Source organism: Lates calcarifer, linkage group LG9, assembly GCF_001640805.2.
Source record: "Lates calcarifer isolate ASB-BC8 linkage group LG9, TLL_Latcal_v3, whole genome shotgun sequence".
Classification (NCBI taxonomy): Eukaryota; Metazoa; Chordata; class Actinopteri; family Centropomidae; genus Lates; species Lates calcarifer.
Window position 1 is genome coordinate 14,025,733 of NC_066841.1, and position 20,383 is coordinate 14,046,115.

The 20,383-nt window shown below is 41.7% G+C and overlaps 1 protein-coding gene across 1 annotated transcript in view; it reads right to left on the minus strand.

Annotated features, from left to right (window-relative positions):
* Positions 1-20,383, minus strand: part of LOC108874089 (potassium/sodium hyperpolarization-activated cyclic nucleotide-gated channel 1) — a 64,181-nt gene that overhangs the window by 11,979 nt on the left and 31,819 nt on the right. The window contains 3 exon segments of the mRNA XM_018662482.2: positions 3,475-3,715; positions 7,410-7,556; positions 13,331-13,549. Coding sequence (XP_018517998.1) covers positions 3,475-3,715; positions 7,410-7,556; positions 13,331-13,549 — 607 coding nt within the window.

The following is a 20,383-nucleotide window of genomic DNA, read 5'->3' on the forward strand; positions in this document are numbered from 1 at the left end:
TGTTTTCTTGATAAGATGCAGAGGCAGTTTCGTACTAAAATGACTAACTTTGGAAGATATCCACTTGATTAGTCTAACTCAGACTGCTGATACTTTGATTTAGATTTGTAACAGTATACTCTGTTGGTGTACATATGGGTATGTGAGTATTGAGACAGACTGTGAATATTTAACTTTTGTTTACTTTCACCCTTCACCCTCCTTGGTACATCACAAACTGACAGAATTTCAGTCTGGGAATGGGCAGACATTTAAAACTCTTTCTTAGGGATAATATGTCACCTGGAAGACCTTTGTGTGTACACGTTTATTTCAAGGTGTGTTTTTGTGTGTGTGTGAGAGGCAAGGCCCTGTTAACACTTCACATGATGCAGTCTGACACGTGTCTGTTGCCTTGTCACAAAGCATTACCGTTAACCCCAGGAGCATTGTGGATAATTTTCAATCACTTCATGTGTCACGTACTCTCATGGCAACCAGCTCCCCTACCCTTTTTCCCCTCCCATGACTGGGATGAGGAGAGGGAGTCCCATATGAATAAGACATTCAAGCTCAATAGGGATTTTCATCCGTCTATCAGTGTCCTAGCATTACACTCCATTAGTCCCTCGGCCTCAGAGTGACTCCACTACAGAGCTGTGGTACCAATATGTAATCCCATTCACGGAGGCCCAGGAGTGATTACTATGATACCTTTTTAGCATGCAGGTGTGGCATTGACCATGGTTGGAGGTGCTTTGTGACCTACTGTCCTCATAGATGTCCTGCTCATTACTATGCTAATAGTTTCCTGTTCCTGGGCTCAGTTTTGTTACTCGCTCTCCCTCCCTCTGTTTCTGTCTCAGTCCCCTTCACTGATTTCTCATTCTGGCCACAGTTTGGCCTGGTTGTAAGGGGAGTGTGAATCATCAGAGAAATAGGGGGGAAGAGTGAGGTGCCTGGCACAGCCAGCTGCTCCCAACTCAGGGCTCATCTACTAATGCCATACAAACGGGTAAAAATACCAGCTGGGCAGAAGACAACAGCAGGTGGCCAGGCACAGAGAGGACTCAGCAAAATGAGCAATGCACCCTTTATTATTTGGACAGATACAACACATATCTTTTAATTAAAAGATTAAATGATTCATTAAATGGGGACATCTACTCCATGTTCTCTGTATGATTTTCCCATTTCATCGAGCTGATTTTGGATGCTGACACGATCTTCCACTGTAAACTCTCCCTCAGCTATTTGCATTATTAAATGCGCTTATGAACTCTGTATTCTGCTAAATCATTATGGAACAAGCTGTTACTCAGGAATCTCTGCACTGAATAAGAACACACCAGACAGAAAAAAAATTAATACAGTTAATATTTAGTAGTTTCACCTTAGAAATATTTTAGACGAAGCTTAAAAAAAAGATAATCCAAAATTCCCTGAAAAGCAGTAACTGTCTAGCTGCCTCATCACATTTCCTGGATTTCTAACTTTTTTTCCCCAGAGGTCAGTTTTCACTGAGACTCCTGTTAATGACTAGTCTAGCACCTTATCTCCTGCAAGGAGCCTAGCAATTTGCCCATTTTTACCACATGCATCCAGTATACTCCAGTCTAGAAATGAAATAATTGCTCAGTTCATCTCAAACAGTCAATCAGTTGGCAACTATTTTAATAAATAGTTAATCGTTTGAGTCAGTTTCCAAACAAAAATGGCAGACGTCTGTCATTTTCTAAAAGGTGAGGACTAGCTGCTTTTCGTTGCATTATATGAAATTTAATGTAAATTTTGGGTGGGGTTGTTTTCATATTAGGCACGATTGCTTTGTACTATGCTTGAGTACAATTGCCCCTTTTGTATTAGTATCAACGTTTCATAACAGTACACTTGCGTGTCTACACACTCCAGTACAGTAGGTGGTGGTGTGCACCTAGTTGGTTTGTGATCTGCCCATAAATACACTACACACACTATACTCTAAACAGCAGTCAGCCTACATGTTTTGGTACAGTTTTCACACCTGATGTGAACCGTACCTGAGTACACATGAACCGTACTTGAGACCACCTTTTCAAGTGGACACGGGTGCACAGTGTCCAGGCCTGTGAAACCCCCCCTTTTTTTTTGGACATACCAGTTCTGTTAGTTGAGCTTTAAACTAAAAAAACCCCACAGAATTCTCACCACTGTGTTCAGTCTTCTTTACTACCAATGTTACTTTTCATCCTCTGAATGGAAAAGATAGCCAGTTAAACTGCTGCTGGTTTCTTTTCATTTTCACTTCAAACTGTTTGATAAATGCACCCACACTCCCTGCCAGTAAGATCCATTTGTCAGAGCCTTATTGGCCAAAGGTTTTATCTGGACAATGATTCTTTAGCAGAATATCTCTGAGCTCCAGACCAGAGAACGGATTGCTTGAATGTGATGTGCTGCTGCACTGCAACTGCCACATATCTTATGTATGTTACTGTATGTCATGTCCACCCTGTGCTGAATTTACAGTAAGATGCCCACCTCCTCCGGCAATCCCATATTTAAAACAAGTAGCTTGCAACTAGATGGCATGATGAGAGGGTCTGTGACAGCAATCTCATGGTTTGAACAAGCAGGAAAAAAGAGACGACTCATCTCTTTTTTGATTCACTGCCTTCCTTAGCCTGCCTGTGAGACTTGAGCTGCATGCAGCAGACACACCAAAGTGAAGGTATTCTTAGACTCCTCAGCCTCCTTCCATAGTGGGGATGAACTCATGAGATAAAAAATGCAAGAACCTCTAAAATAGGAAACTTTGCTTCGCTTTCACATGGACACGACAATTTCTGTCCACAGATTTTGTCAGAGTAAACAACGTGCAATGAAATTACATTTGACGTTTAAAAAATTCATGATATCTGTAATGTTTCGGTGAGGGAGTGGGACCTGAGCAAAGAAGAAAGAGAGAGGAAGATGGAGAATGAAAGCACAAGCAGAGAACAGAGGGAGGGAATAGCTTCTGACTTTACACACCATGAACATCTCCAGTAGTTGCTCCTTGTTAGTGCCAAGTATATGCAGCAGGAACGTATGGAGGGTGAGAAGAGTTCATGCGTGCGTATGTCAGTGTATGAGGGGAAGGGTGGGGGAGGAACCTCTGTGTGAGTCCTCAGGGATGCCTGATCCATGCCTTGGCATACTCCAACAACCAGATGAGAGGTTATGTAACTGCGGAAGCTGACTAACGTCCAACACTGGTTAATGAGAGTCTATATCTACAATAACTTAACAGGAACTTCAAACGGCATCAAACGCAAGACCTCAGGCTAGACTCATGTCTCAATATATAAGTGTATGATCATTCTATAGGGATGCATGTGTGACTGTCAGATTGGTGCTCTTGCGTGGCAGTGGGAACATATATTCATGTCTGTATTTTCATGGGGAAAATTTATGAAAACAAATACAAAAATGGATTAAAGCCATTTTCAGATTGCTTGTAGTTTTTTCTTTTACCTCCGAAATATGATCCATCTGTCAGCTTCATCTCCTTATTGAACTTGGTGATGACACTTGCGACGCCATGTTGAATGAAATACATCTTTTTCCCCACCGTGCCTTCTCTGATAATGTAGTCATTGGGTTGAAAGACCTCAAACTTCAACTTGCTCAGCATCCCCGTCACAAAGTTGGGGTCGGCGTTGGCAAACAGAGGCATGGTGGCCACTAGCTTGCGGCAGTTGAAGTTGACGATTTCCTAGCAGAGCAAAAAAAAACAACAAAAACCAAAAATATTGGTCAGACAGATGAGATCATACTGTAAATAGCTGTTTCTGCCTTAAGCAAGTGAAAAATGAGCGTCAGTTAGGTAGTCCGACACAAAACACCACCACAAATCCTTCATATTTGCTGCTGTTATCTGCAAGCATAAATGAATTGGATGCATATTGCTGCTTTATCCCTAATACTTCTAAAGCACTTCCCATCACTCCTGAGAGGAAACTTTTTGGCACACGTGTCAGGTCCTGATGAGTTTGCCCTCTGGTGCCGGCTGCAGGCCATCTCTCTGGTCTCATCCTGTCCCCTCAGACCCAGCAGGAGATTAGGAGCTTGTTGTCTGTTTACCCACACATCTCTGTTGCTGTGCAGATGGAAAAGCCAGGGCACTTGGCATCTGCGGCGGTGTGTGTTGTTTACCCCCACCCCTCCACCTCACCCCCTCCACCCCCCATGAGGATAACTCTCCTCTAGTGACAACAGGACATTAACAGCGAGAGAACCAATCTGTGGGACGCTTGCTAGCTAGATGAGGGGCGACGCAAAGAGATGTTAGCTCAGCCTCAGATGCCGGTGTCAGCTAATGCCACAGGGCTTTGACCTCAATCATGCACCAGAACTAATGAATTAGATAGTAAGCAGTTTTCATGCCCAGCCAAGAGTCCTCTTGGGGAAACAATCTTTGGCTATGCCTATTTAAAGATTTGTCATATGGTGGAGAATAAGAGGCAGTGAGACATAGGGAAGGAAAAGTGGGGGGGTGGGGGGCTTATGTTATATGAAGTCTGCTGTTGGCGCATTTTAGTTGATTAAGTACAAACTGTATATTTTTACATTATTATATTGAATTTTTAAATATTTTACTCATTATTTCTTTTACCACTGTCTATAAATCAACCTATAGAAATGTTAAACTGAACAGTATCATCACAGTTTGTGTTTTGTCTCATCAGTCATTTCATTGTTTACAGCTGCAGGCGCGTTGGAGTGCGTTAAGTGCATTAATCATACATCAGAATCTGAGACATGTGCTGAACATACTTTTAATGCAACATTATTTTTTTTCCTTCATGTTTCAGTTTTTGTGTTTGATATCATTTTCGAGACTTATCATGAATCTTTTTGCATTACATCATTATTGATGTCAGACATCTTGAAAGCAACAAAGTGTTTTAAAGTGCTTCTGTCACAGCTGCACATCAGGAACAACTGTTGTATGTGATGGATTACTGCTAAATAATTGAAAATGAATACAACCAAGTAAAGTGTTCTGGAAAGGATTTGTAGTTTCAGGCTAAAATATATATAAAAAATAGATTCTAACTCTCAAGCCACAACAGACCTTTAATTATACATTAGCACATGTCCATAGCTGTACACCCACATGGTTACAGATATCTTTGCTGTAATCATTACATTTGACCCCTAACCCAACCCCAAAAATGTGGACCCAAAGTTGTTTTGTAAACTGAATCAGGGTTGTCATGCAAATCCCACGTAGTCACAGCTGCCCGAGCCAACATCTGCCTAAATCTTGTGATAAATGACATGGCCAGAATCAGCCAGCAGATACTTGGGGCTGATTTCATGGTCCTCCTCTGTCCCAAAAGTGAGTCTGAGTGCTGCTAAGTGGAGCTGATTCTGATCCCAAATTGACCTATAACTCAGCAACCCCAAAAATTTTGCAGCAACACCACGTGCTGACACTCAGTCGTAATCAGCCTCCGTCTCGGTCAGTCTACCTGGCATGGGTCTGGCTTGAAGCTGCATTAATTGATTTCTGGGGACCCTGGATAGGGTCTAAGGACACAGACATTGGAAAAACAAAACCTCACCGCTCCCTCCATTTATCTTAAAACTAAACTTGTAGCCACTTCACTGCACGAGCCAAGTAGGCCAAGCCTTGCACGACAGAGAAAGCGCCATTAGTCATGCCCCACTGACAAATCAACATGTATCTAATTGAGTAAGCAATAATGTATTTCTGTTTGTGAAGTTGCTTTTAGTCTAACCTGATTCAAACAGGAGCTGGCAAAAGCAAGCTCAGTTAGAAATGTGGCACTGGCACTCGCATGAGGGTTAGCATTAGTCATCTAGCTTTTAAAGGGTGGTCTGAGGAGAGAGGGACTGAGGGGTGGGATCAGTGTAAAACAGAAAATTATTCATGTAAAATCCAGCAATGACAACAGCTGGGCCTTTGGTGAAAAGGACACACAGAACAGGTGCTTTCTCTCATGTTAATTTTACAGCAATTACATGGTGATAACACAAAATGGATGCAGCATTAAGTAATCTTTCAAGGTCAAGATGTGTTTTCCCTTACTGTCTATTTTGTTTTCACAGTGCGCTGACGTATTCTAAGCCACAAAAATGAAAGAAGATTTGTGTATCAGAACTTTGTTTTTTAATCATCTCATGACCCCTCTGATTAATTTTGTGACCCTTTGTCGGAGAAAAACCAGAGCATCTGGTTTCTGGGTGATCGTTTCATGCAGAAAAAACAGGGGTGCCTTAATGTTTAATGACAAAAGGCCACACAGACAAACACTTGTATGGAAGGGTAGTTAATGAATTTACCTGAATAACCTTCTCTGGGAGGAGGAGACTGTTGAAATAATCCATAACTGACACACCCTAAGAACTATTATATCAGCAAAAATGGTGTCGTAAGCTAGTTCGTGTGTCCTGTTTTGCTCTACTGCGAATCAGTTTGTTTTTACCCGCCAGTCCCCTGGGCACAGCTTTCATTGTGCAACACTGTCTCCATGCAGATTTTAACTTTGCTTGCTACGCACAGTGAACTAAGCCTGTAGGATTTTCTGTGTTGTAAGTCATACTTTTGAAAATGTCCTGCACCTCGCCAGGAGTGTCTGGGACCGTACAGCAACTCCCCCACGCCTCAGCATTTGACTCTGCAAGGTGACTTAATGGGGTTACGTGAGAGATGGTCACGATCTCTATGCTTGCTTTGCTTTTTATTCGTCTCCTCTCCCATATCCCTCTGCATAATTACCCATGTAATGTGCTACCATGAGGAGGTCAGCCAAGAACTTAAAAAACGGTCACTAACTCAATGAACTTCAGTATTTCTTCTCATTACTTCTCTTTGTGAGTAATATACTCTATGCTCAGTTGATCCTGCAGTGTGTGTGTGTTTATCTGCCCTACGCTGCTGACTTCAGACTCGTTAATAAATCAGCAGTTGTTCAGTAGCTCTGGAACCAAGGCACAGGTAATGTTTCAGTGCAAAATATTTTCACATCTTGACGGATGCTCAGTCCAGCTTCACCCAGGATGCTGAGGAGAATCTGTTTAGTTGTTTTTCTCCTTGACCTTGTAGGATGTGATGACAGGGGTTGTTATTTCAGCGCATTTAAAGGTGCCAAATGAAGATTCACTCCTCATCCTCAGGGAATAAGCTCATTCAGGCTCCAAAAGTAAAACCTCAGTGTGACAACTTACCTGTCAGGAACTTTCTTTTTCTTTTTTTTTTCTTTTTTTTTTTTAGATTTTAGATGTGTGTATTTTTTACCTGTTCCAAAAATAAACTAAAGCTTTCAAACAGAAACTCTCAGAGTCTCAGAAGACTTAAACGAGTTACTAAGTGACGGAGCTTCTGAAAGAGCCGATGCTTAAATTCTCTCTTAAGGGTCTTAAGAGAGACGTTGTCTCACCTCTTTGAGTGGGTCGTTGAGTTCGCTCAGGATGTTGTCCTCATCAAAGATTTTGCCTTGGTAGCGATGCTCATAGTAGTCATGAATTTTCTGTCGCATGTCTGCTGGAAGCTTGTGGAAGGACATGTATTGCTCCACTTGTTTGTACTGGGAAGGCAAAGAAAAAGCAGATGGATAGCAGTTCAGTGAAGGGTTGCTGCATCAGTATGTACAAATCTAATGACAGTGTTAATAACAAGCTTTTCAGAGTCCACCTTGAATAAACAGCAAAGCTGCGCAAGAAACATGGTCTTCACAGATTATGTATTTGTGTCTCTGTATTGAGGACAGCCGTGCTCTCACATAGTCACAGTGCCATGTCCTGGTTCTGTGTGTGGGGAGGGAGAGGCAGAACGAGGGAGGCAGGTGGTGAAGGAAAAGTAGGAACAAGTACAGGCCTGGGGCTATGTCAGACCAAGGTAGCAGTTCTGATTATCTCACCCATGCAGGAAGCCCAGGTCTAATAAGCAACCAAGCTATGATCTAATGTGAACTAGCAAGGTATACCTGACATCCTGGAGAGATTTAAGAGCTGCGTAGACTCTGAACCAGATGGCAAGGATTGCATGATCAAGTGATAATTATTTGCATGATTTCTCTTGAATATCTTGTTATGATTTCTTTAAGTCTGAGAACAGGAGTAGTTTTATTGAGCGCAGTATTGATTATTAGCGCCTGCCAAGAATCCAAAGTGACTCGAAAGGGATTCTCTACCTCCCTTGTCCCCTATCTGTGATTGTCCTGTTTTTATTTCCTGGGCTTCACCTTAAAATGGATGTAAAGCACTTTGAAACTGCTTCAGTGTATGAATTGCATTGCAAGCTGATAATGTATCATGACAGTTTATTGATTAGAAAGTTTTCATCTAACTTCACATTCAAGGCACATTAACAATAATCATTATGTGGTCGTTAATAATAAAAAGTGGAATAAAAAATTTGTTACACATCCAAATTATTGAATATTTTTATGTCCTTTGTAGTTCCTACTAATTCTTTCTACACGGAAACATAACTGTTGTACCTTTTGTATTAAAACGCCAACATTTAGAGGCATAGAACTACTGTAGCATCATTATTTAACTATTAAGGCAAAATTAGGCGATATGCCTGTTAGTTATTTGATTAGTAATGTTAAATTAGATACAAAGAAAAATATGGATTGAGAGGGACATACAGTAAATCCCAAAGAGATGCTGGGAATTTGGAACAAATACAAACCATTGATTTTATTATCACTACTCACAGTGCAGTACAGATTCAGGGGAAGAGTGGGAGAGAGGGATGGAGGTAGAAAGAAAGAGAAAATACTGTAGATAGAAGAAAGGATGAAATAATCTGTGGCCTCACTGTGAGAAAGCCAGATGGCCTGTGACTCTTATTGTGCACTCATTGGCTGGGTGCAGGACTTTTCCATTTGCGCAGTACTGCCAGTAAAAAAAGATGTGGAGAACCATCCTGTTTGTGGTAATTAATTGAATCTTAGTGGGATATAAAATTCAGTCCATATTAACCTGAAAGCAAGTTATTGACCCAAAAGAGAGGGACAGAGAGAGAAAATACTGCGGCTCATCTATTTTGATTAGTCTCTGTTTCCTCGTGGAGTTTGCTGCAGACAGGGGTGGTGAACACGATCTCTCCCAGGAAGGCCAAGGCCCTGACACCTGAAAATAAACACTGTCTCTCATGTTGCCTCTGGTAATCACAGTAGAGCAGTAGGTGAGAGCCAACAGCAGCTGCGAGGTCGGTAGCCCAGTCCAGCGACAGGCTCTATGGCCGGAGTGATGCAAGCATGGTCCACAAAATGAAATTTGTCAGTGAGAGAGAAGACACTCTATAGTAACAATGCCTCCCTCATTGATTTCTCTCCCGGCTGCAGAAAGGTGATAAGGGGCCAGGGTTTTGTTTGTGGGAAATAGATTTATTTTGAGTTCACATGGTAGTTTTGAGTTGGAGAGGGTCTGCAGTGGCTCGGCCAGGTTATTTTTACTGGGAGTCAAGGATGGCACAGAGCGTGACACGACACTCCTGACTCTTCAGGTTTGATATGTGGCCTCCGGCTATAGGTTGTGTCAGGTTTTCCTAATATTGATGACTTAATTTCCACTCCCACATGACTTCTAATTTCTTAATTTCATTGGTTAATTATCCAAGTTCATTTTCTTATGGAGCAATTTAGACCAATCATGACTACAACTGGCTCAGTCTTTCTCTCTCTAGGAATAGCCAGAGCCTACACTCACACTGGGATGAACCATTTGGCAAAAAATTAACTCACTTCTGCTCTCGCCAGTGGCATGGTAAGACACTTTTATTGATATAATAGAGTCTGGGAACACTTTATCATCTGCAAAAAAAAAAAAAAAAAACATGCAATAGAAACTTGTTTTCATGTGCTGTTAGCTGTGATAAATCCTAAATAAAAAACAGAATACTTTCTCAGCTAAGGAAATACAGGTATCTCATGTTGTTGTTTTCTAAGATGACAAGGATGACTCAAAGAGGACAGGCTTGGAGTTGGTGAGAGAAAGGTTTCTGCTCTTTGAATGTGCTAAAATGGATCATTCAGAAGTGGATTTGTCTTTGTCATCTGTGGAATAATCGAATGCTTTTTGTCTCTCTGGCGTAGGAAATACCCATAAATGTTAATGGGATTTAACTGTGGTCAAGCAGCAGTTTGGTATTTTGGGAAGTGTGCTTATTTGCTTTTTTCCCCTGAGAAGACAGACAAAAAGTTTGATACCACTTTCATGTCTGTACAGAAAATATGAAGCTACAGCTAGGAGGCTATAAGGCAAACTCCCAGAAAGAAAGCAAATAAAATGTCCAATTACTGTGTTCTTTAAGTATAGCTGCTTTTACAATCCGTAACTGAAAAATATACTTGGGTGCATCCAAATGTAGATGTCTGTTGTATTTTCTTAATCTAGTATTCCAGGGTAAACAAGCAGTCACGTTAGATTTACATTATACTCTAAGCTCTGTTTATGAAATGAGGCACAGCTTGGACATGAATAGCATGCAGCTGTACACTTACATACAGTGATTCAGCACCAGGGCATCACAGCAGGCAGAAATCATGCGTGCCTTACACTCTCATTTCCTTCCACAACCTCTCTTACTGTTTCTCTGGTTCCTCTCTTCCTCTATGTCTTTATCTTAGTGTGTTTCCTTCCATCTGTTTAAGTGATGGCCTTCCTCTCTTGAATAACGTTTCAGAACATGAAAAATATGTTATAACAAGTAATTTAAGGATACGTTTGTATTCTCCACGAACATCCTCTGTCCTCAGCTAACTTCTAACCTCGCACTCACATCCATCTCTCCATCCATGTTTCCAACCCCCCAGCTGTGGCAGTGATAGATGTAATGACTAGAGGCTGAGCACCCTGAACCCATCCCTGCTGCTCCTCAGCCTGCTCCGCTGATATGCACAGCCATGCAGCAAATCAGACTGGGCTGAATCTGGCCACATACTGGGGCTCTGTTACCACGTACATGACATTCACAGCCTCAAAGTTGTCAGTTCAATGCCTGGAGGGGATGTTGACAGGATAAACTGGGATGTAGATTAAGCAGATTTGCTGTGAAGCAGATGTACATCACATACTGAGCAAGAGACACGTCACTAATTTAAACAGTGACTTTGAACGGCTGACTTGTTTGCTGTGGACGACCTGCTGTCGTTAATTTTTGGTGGAATGTACTGTGACATCTGTGTATGATCGATCCTAAAATTATGTTCTGAATTATGATGAAAACCTGCTTAGGAAGAAATCAGCTGTAAATTAAATACCTGTGTGTACCTGGCAGTGAGCCTTTTGTGTCTTGCCACATCTGCATCTTTTTTTATTGACTTTTTCTGATCTGGTCTCAGGTCTGTTTAAATCACTAGATTAGGGTCCTGTCCTTACATGATTCAACCTTTTTAAAACTGTGAATTGTGGATGGCTTTGCACAATAATGATACTCTAGTAGTTGTACTTTTCCAAACAGATGTTTTTAATGGTGTGTTTTAAGTGCTATGTTAAACAGCACTGCAACACTGCACCAAAACACAGAGGGATGGTTTCTCTAGATTGCATTGACCGTGGGAGAGGCCGGCAAGGTCAGGCCATCGTTTTATTGTAGAATGAATTGATAACAGCTAAATGCTTTTAAACGCAAGATGTAAATTAATCAAGTTGTATTTTGGCATGTCCTGTTATAGTCACAGCCAAGGTGACTCCGCTGATGCTCTAATAAGAATTATGCCTCTCCAGCCTCCCCCAGGATAACTGATGTGTACTTTGTGTATCAGTCTAGACTGCTGTAGTGCGTGTGTGTTTTTGTGTGGGCATGTTTTAGATAGTAGAACTAAACTTTGGTTATTTTTTTATCATCAGTTGGTTTCCTGTAGAGCTGAGGTGAAATGATCAATTAGTCAACTGACATAAAAATATTAATTTCAGTTATTTTCAAGCAAACATGCTTAACATTCACTGGTTCCACTGACTCCAATGTGATCATTGTCTGTTTTTCTTTTTATATATTTAAATTCTACTCTATTCTCCTCAAATATTTGGGGGTTTATATGTTCTGGTCAGACAAAACTCAAAGGAATTATACTTTCAGTATTTCTGTTTTCAGACAAAATGATTCACTCAACAATCCAAACCTAAAGATATCTTTGTGGGGCTGCAGCTAATGATTATTTTTATTGTAGATTAATTCATATTATGTTTGAGAATTTTGAAAAATGTCTAAACTCATTTTCCTAAATCCTTTGTCATATCATCACTGGTTTTGTTCGACCAACAGTCCAAAAGCCAAAGATTTTCATTTTATAATGATTTTAAAAAAACAAGCAAAGGCAGGAAATTCAGCAGTTATTTGCTCCAAAACTGACTTGCTCTGTCAGCTCCAATCCACAGTGTAAGTGTGAATTTAATATAAATGTAGAACCACAAATGTTCTTTCAGCTAACTCAGATACTGTTTCCTGTGACAAACTGTTTGTATTGAAATAAATTCTATATGCATGGTATATAAATCAGTCTCAGCCTGTCCAAGCTTACATCCTCTTTGTTGCCAAGGTTAAAGATCAACTCTTCATTTTAATCATAACCATGTTATGAAGTGGATCAAGACATACCATAGAGGACTGTAATCCCCCTGCACTACAGTATGTGTATATACATGGAATTCTGCAGCATAAGCTCAGGAAAAGTTTGGGAGTTAAACTCTGGTTCTTGCGTGCGAGCACACCACACAGTGCAGCAGTCATGACCGTGTGTTCTGGGAATTGCTCAGGCCCCTCAGCGGAATCACAGATGGTGGCTCGGCTGAAATGCTGGATAATCACCCTCTACGCAAAAAAATTAAATAAATAAATAAAAGTAGTAAGGACTGAAATGAAAGGGAAGAATAAAATGTGTTCACTAGCAGCATAAAGACAGTGAGGTGGCTCGTCGTGTCATAGACCTCTTCACCCTATTGGCCTTATGTGATCTGCTTGGGGGTGGGGTGGGGTGGAGGCAGAGAAGAGGAAAATCCTCTTTCCTAGTCATCACCCCGGATATTGTGATCTGCGAGAGCTCAACCCATTGGTCCACAGGGCCACTGAGAGAAGGACTAATTTATTTAAGTCTAGCTTCAATGAGCAGGATTTTATGCAGTTGGAAAGAGCAAAACCGTAGGATTAATACTTTAAGACCATCCCAGTGGTAATTAGCATTACTTACCTTGAAACAACAAAACATTGCTGATTTGTGCTTCATACCATGCAATTAAGGGTTACTTAAAGTCTACTAACATCCAATATCATGCAAATCATGTGAACCTAATCTTTACTTTCAATCTGAGGTATGGCATACTTTAATGTGTGTCTCTGATTGGTTCTTACCTTCTCTTGGTATTGCCTGCGTGAGGAGTCCAGTGATTGGATTAGAGCCGTAGCATGGCCCACAAACATGGCGTAGCACGTGGCGCCTACGATCATACTCAGCATGGTGATCCATAGGTCAGACATGCTGACGGGTGCCCGGGCACCATACCCGATGCACAGCATGTGGCTCATGGCTTTGAAGAGGGCATAAGAGTACTGCTTACCCCAGGAAACGTTCTGTAAAGGCAGAGAAAGAAGAGAGAGAGAGAGAGAGAGAGGGAGGGGGGATGGAGAGGGGGTGGGGGGAGTTACTGCAAGGCAAGGCAGAGAGGGAAGGCTCTCCAGCAGGCAGAATGGAAAGACAGGCTTTCCTTTGATGGATCACTGAACCCCTACCAAACATTCTGCCGAACACACTCTTCATGCCTCAAAGCCTAATGCCCTCACTGAGAAACTGAACTTTCTACCTTTCTCTTTTTTTCCCCCTCCCTCCTCCATCATTCAGTCTTCAGCCTTTCATAACGTCATATTATTTTCCCCTCTCTGGTCTATTCTCCTCTGCCTGGATCTACCCAGCTTTATTCATTTTCCCATTTGCCAAAGGGTGGAAAACAGTTGAAAAATGTTTGCAAGTGCTTAAAAAAACACCCAAACTTGCATTATTTACAGAAGTCTGAGGCATCATTTCCATTAATACCCAGGGCATCCTTCACAGCGAGGGGCACACGGAAAGGAGGGCAGGACTGGCTGGATTGTGTTCTCTCTCTCAGGTTTGACTTTCACAGCTGTTGTAGTGGGATTCGGCGTGTTAGAGGCAGAAACAGAAACGCAGAGCTGAAGAGCAAGGGAACCGTGGCTGCAGTCCCTGCACACATGCAGAGGATTCAGAGCTGACAGTCATGTAACATATCAGCTTGCCTGTATGGGAGTCTTCCTCGCTGAAGATTTAGTGAGTCAGTCACCGGTGACTCTTCTGAACGGCTCTTTGTTACAAAACGAAGGGAAGCGATTTGCATGGGGTGAGAGTCATCCCCTTCACAGCATCGTTCACAGCATGTTTTCTCCTCGCGGAGTGACGTCGTCTTTTGCGCCTTTGACTGCATAATAATATCTTGTGCTGGGTTCATGAGGCCCCTTTTATCCTATAATGTGTCCAACTGGGTTTATGAAAAGTCATTTCATTGTTGACTCGTCATTACTCAGACTACGTTGCCTGAGAGGGCCCTGATCAGTTGCTGCCGACCAGGAAACGAGCAGAGATGCAGCCAGTAGGAGGTGTAATTCTGCTACCCAAGATCAACCTCTATGACTCCTTGTGTCTATCATTACTATTTGACAACATGCACTTTAAGACTGAGGTATTACAAGCTATGGATGGATTATCACAACACAGGAGTATCACTTTTTCTTTCACTAGATTCAGAGGCCCCATATTGTATGTGGTCAGTGATAATCCTAAACTGATCATCCTACATGAGTGGTGATGTTGTCATTAAGGTTTCTTTCTTGTCACAACCTCAGAATGATTTGTTAGTGCTCCAGTATGTTTCAAGCAAAGTGGTTAATGGTTCATCCAACAATGTCTGATTACTCCCTGTCTCCAAATCCTTCTGATGTTAAGATTGTGGGACCACCTCCAACAATTTCTGTAACTCTCCGAAACCAACAATCCAACAAGCACGATTGGCCAGGTTTGGCGATGTAAGAAACTGCAGAGGATTTTAACTTTTTCCTCAAGCTCTCTTTTTAAATTCTTCACACAACTGCTGACCATTTTCTTCTGTAAAGATGTGTGCAACACCATGAATGCCTTTGAGAATGTCCAAATGTGGGCACCGTTATCCCCATTTGGATGATTATTACATCTCACCCCTCTCCATGATGCTAGGCTTGTTTTCCTGCTTTTGAGCGTGGCAGTTCAGAGCAGCTACAAACACTTTTACCTTCAGATGTGGTCACATGTCACATTGTATGACCTGCTCAAGCAAATTGCCTTTTGGCAGTTCTTAATGAAAATGAAAATTTACAGCCTTTTCAACTACACTTCAGATTGCCCAGATTTCTTTTCGCCACTTTTTTGTTGGTCTCAGCCTTAGGAGAAATCCTGCCTGGGAGTCCAGGCAGGATTTAGACTCCTCATTAATACAGTACATGTCAAATGTGAAAGTGTGCCTTTTCCCTGAGGACGTGCAAAATCTCTAGCGAGCAAATGAACAGACCCATAGAGGCTACATCTGTGAAACCCACCTAGAGACAAATGTGACAGCTCTCTGGTACAGGCCTTGTAGCCATAGCCAAGTTGCTGACTCCTCCAATAGCTTCACCTCTTTTGAACAAGAAGTGCTGAGGAAGCGCTCCATACAGAATACCAACCTCACCAAAAACAGAATAGCTAATGAAAGAAATATGAAACCTCTAGAAAATATAGTTCCTCTCCGTCTTTTCCACCGAATGAGATAGTTCCACATGCCACACGATGCACTGGCGTCTCCTTTGTCACACCATTCTCCGTTCCACTCGACTCCCTGCTGTTCATCAACTGGGATTTAGTAAATGAGTAAATTTACAGCTAATCATCTGCCCTGGATGAACCACCAGTCCTCATCTCCATGCTGATTAGTTGTTTCTTCCAGAGACTGATTAGAAAATTTGTGATAATTACACTTGCCAGCTTTAAATAACAAATAGAGTCCAGTTTCTTTGCCTTGGCAGTTTCAATTTTTTCCTCCTAAGTGTTAAGCCAAAAAAAAGAAAAAAAAAAGAAAATACTGTCCTCAAGTGCCATAAAGATAACCATATTTTTTCCCTCATAACATTAACTGTAAGAGGAATAGTTGGAGCTATTGTGTGTGAGGTAAATATGCAATATTATAATATAATAACACATACACTGAATAATATATTTACACACACTGAGCACAAATGCATCCAACCATGTCACTGGAACAAATGCCATTTGTGGGGTCGTGAACCTTAGGTGTCCTTCTGCATTTGTACATTTAGCATGTGTGCTTGAGACGGTGGGTGACTGTTTATTGTGCAGTGCTGCAGAATGTTTGTGTTGACATATTTGCATGCATGGAAAAGCAGAGAAATAGAGTTTTGCTGGATGATATCAGATAAGCCGGAGTGACTCACCACACCTTTTGCTATTTGTCCTTGTATGTGTTTGGTGCACAGATAAATAGAAATAACAGGGACTGTCTGCACTGCTCTAGCAGATTCTTTGCACTGTTCTCGCACCCAGAATGACAGGTACAGAGAGAGGGGGGATGGTCTAGCTTTCTGATAATATGCTGCTCCCCTGTTTTTTTTTTTTTTTAGTATGAATTTGACAGTTGTCCAATTTCTTACATACCGCCCCTTTAAGTTATGATTAAATGGCTCCTTTTCTAAAGATTTCCACCTGTTATAGATGCTACATGTAGCCTCTGCAAGGTCAACATCGTGAATAAAGCAGCCATGCTTGAGGTAATGCAACAGGTTATGTAGCCTGATGTGGAAGACAAGATCCACAAATATGGGAGGGGGGGTGGAAATTCATACATAGTGTAGCTGTAACTGATGTGCCATTGCAATTCGACTACTGTGGCAAACGTAATTGTGTCTGTGATTTAAGGTTTTGGAGATGCAGGTGCAAGTGTCGTAAATGTTTCATGATGGTTTTATCAGACTGACTGAGACAGAGAAACCCTTGTTAACAAAGAACATTGTGACAATAAAGCCTGTAAAATGACTTTACAGGAGCTCTTCACACAAGCCAAAACACCACTGATGCTGTATATAAATAGTGTTATTTTTCACATCAGTGTTCTTTACTCCCTGCTATTTTTTTAACAGTTGTAATCAAAGGACAGACGTAAACATGTATTTTAAAGTGTTAACAACCAGCAGAAATGGTTGTTTGTTTCAGTATAGCCTTCTGTCCTTTTGGAAGAGTGAGTCATTGCAGTATTAACACTTTTTCCCCTGAAAATGCAGTTTCTACTTTTTTCTTAAACTCTACAATTCCCTTGAATTTAATAAATGTGGCTGACGCAGCAGATGTATTCAGCTCCTCCAGAGTTGTTCTAAATATAATTAAGCAGTGGATGCAAGGCAGCAAAACAAGTGGCATCTACTGCATATTCATCTTTCAGTGGCTCTGCCTTTGTTTTATAAGTAGAACAGTGAAGTGAGTTCACATCACATGCAATAAAACTAATGCCAACCCACACCATGGTCAAAGGATTCCAATCAACAACTTATACGTTTCTATAATTAGACTGAGCCGAGCCTTTTGACTGCATGCTCGTACATTTAACAACTTGCCAGCATTTCAGCTCATTAATCACAACATCTGTGCCTCCAACTGTCTTCTCGCACAAGATGTAACTGTTTATCTGACCAGGAAAGCAATCAATGACTCACGATGCGTCCCAGCGTTGAGCATGACCCAGAGGCGTCGGTTGTCGTTGATACCGACAGATAACTATGAGACTAACAGGATGTAATGTGCGGCTGCAAAGGACATGATTTGACCCCTCAACAACAGTAGTGCTCATGGGGCAAATAACAAAAAAAAATCACAGTGAGTTCACATCTGTACGCCCACAGATGCACACTGATTCATTAGCTGTCCTAGTTTCACTGTAGCATAACTTAACAGTGAAAGCCTTGAAAAATACATTTGCTTTCATATTCTTGTGGAAATAACACTTTGAGGAGTCTTGTGAATGAGAATGTGATGTGAGTGCATGTGTAGATTTCAGATTTGAAATATGTTTTGGGGCCAAATTTTGTTTTCATGTTTCATTGTAGGCACAGTAACTGCTTCCTCCATGTTGTTTTAGTTTATTTCCATCGTGCAACCGAATGAGCAAAACATCTGCATTAACTGATGGTTTTAATTACTCAATCATATAACTCTCTAAAACCCAGCAAGCTGTCCCATGCACGGGCGGAAAAAAATGTGGCGCACAATATTCATTTTTCAATTACATAATCAAACTACAAGCTGTTCTCCCTGGGAGGGCACAGAAGGCACAACAGTCTTTGAACACATGAGCAAGGAGGAAGCGAAGGGGTTTGCAGGCGTGCGTGAGTATGAAACAGTAAAGTTGGCGAGTGAAGCGTACAGTCTCCCTTTGTCTCATATGTTTTCATGTTTAGTGTCTGCTCAGCGGCCCTGATGAACGGCCTGCCAATACTTTGTACTTTGGTGTGTTGATGGGGCTGCAGCTAGTAGTTATTTTCATTATAGACTAGTCTGCAGATTCTTTTCTTGCATAAGTCTTATTTTATCTGACCCAACAGTCCAAAACTACAAGACTGATTTTTGTATCACAAAAGTGAACGAAAAACAGCAAAGTCTTACAGCTGAGTAGGAACTATGAAATCATTATCAAAATAGTTGCTGATTCATTTTATGTCAATCGACATGTTAGTCCTCTTTCAACCTTGACAACCCCTCTCGACTTTCCCTGAAGGATTATGAATAAATGTCTATAACAAGACTGACATTCTGAGAAGAGACGTGACTTTTCTTTTTCATTATGTGCAACCAAGTATGCACCAGCCACTTTCGCTGATTAGCACACCCTCAATCAGAGAGGTTAAACTCAACAAGGAAGCCTCCGCGTATAACAAGAGCAGTGTTGATGTCCATCAGAACTGCTTCAGCAGCACAACTCATTTTCGAATGTTATGCGACAGACCTTCAAAACGTAGCATTACTGTTACTGAGTTCAACCTTAGCAGCCATGCATGACATCTCGACAGTTTTGGAGGAAAAACTCCTGCATTTCTGAATGAAGCAAAGCTTGACATCCCTTATTAAAGCCCTCTATTAGGCTGTCATTAGTTTTGTCTCTCAAAGACTGAGGGTTAAATAACATGCCCAACAAGGAACACATTACAATAGTTTCAACCAACCAAAGGTACGCTGCACCAAATAATAAACTAAGGGAGCCACAGAGGGACAAAAGCAGTCTTGAATTTTACTGACATGAAATCAGTGCTTTGCCTCGTTGAATGAGAGAGGAGGGAAGAAGAAAGAAGTTTGATTAATTCATAGGTCTGGACTGAGCCAGGCTGTTAGAAGTGACTCATTCAGGGGGTTTGGGAGGAAAGACGTAGGACAGTAGTGGGTGGTCCAGGGATAAAAGAGGCTGGGAAGGGTGACTGATGCTGAAGGGTGGTTATGCATGGTTAAGCAGGCTTTTCTGTTTTGTTTGTGTGTGTGTGTGTGTGTCTGTGTGTCTGTGTGTCTACCTACAGTATCTGCCTGTCTGTCTGCCTCTAACTCTCTCTGAGACACGAATCCTCAGCAGGCTACTGCTCAGCTGTCAGTCTCTTAACATGAGCCCGGGCAGAAACAGTAAGCGCAAGTACCCTTGCAAAAGACACAACGCCTGCTCCCACACACATATCTTTACACTGTACCTGCAGACAAAAGCAACAGCCCATCACCCTCGCACCCCAGCCAACACAGCGACGGCGAGCATTATCTTGTCTGGTGATTAAGTAAATGCAGCCTCTAAAGAGTAAGAAGCTACTCTCAGGCCATTAGTCACAAAGATAACAGCTCTACACCCTGTACTGCACCACTCAGCAGTATCTGCAGTCCTGGTTGGCCCCACTCTTCATCTCACAGCTGGAGACAGAGAGTACCGAGCCAACAACAAGAAGAAAAAAATGACGCAGTCTGAGCTTAAAGTTGTCACTCTTGAGCAAATGCAGCTGAATGATGCGACCTTCGAAGGCAACATTCACCTGCCAGTCGTTCTCCCGACAGGCCAGATAATCACATTATGTATTTATACCTGCAGTAAAGTATATCTTATCAAGATTTTTAGTTTATGAACACTAATGCATTGTGATGGTGTGAGAAGAGGGATCCCACATGTGGGTTGGGCTTTTCACTTTGAATTTACCAGACCGCAGTCAGTGCACAGACCTCTACTTCTGCAAGGATCCACAGGGAAGAGATTTCACAAATTGCTCATTCTACCACATTACAGTCAGTAACACTATGTTAGCTACTCATGAGCTGACATCCTACAGTACTTATACACAGTCTTTAAGTCCAAT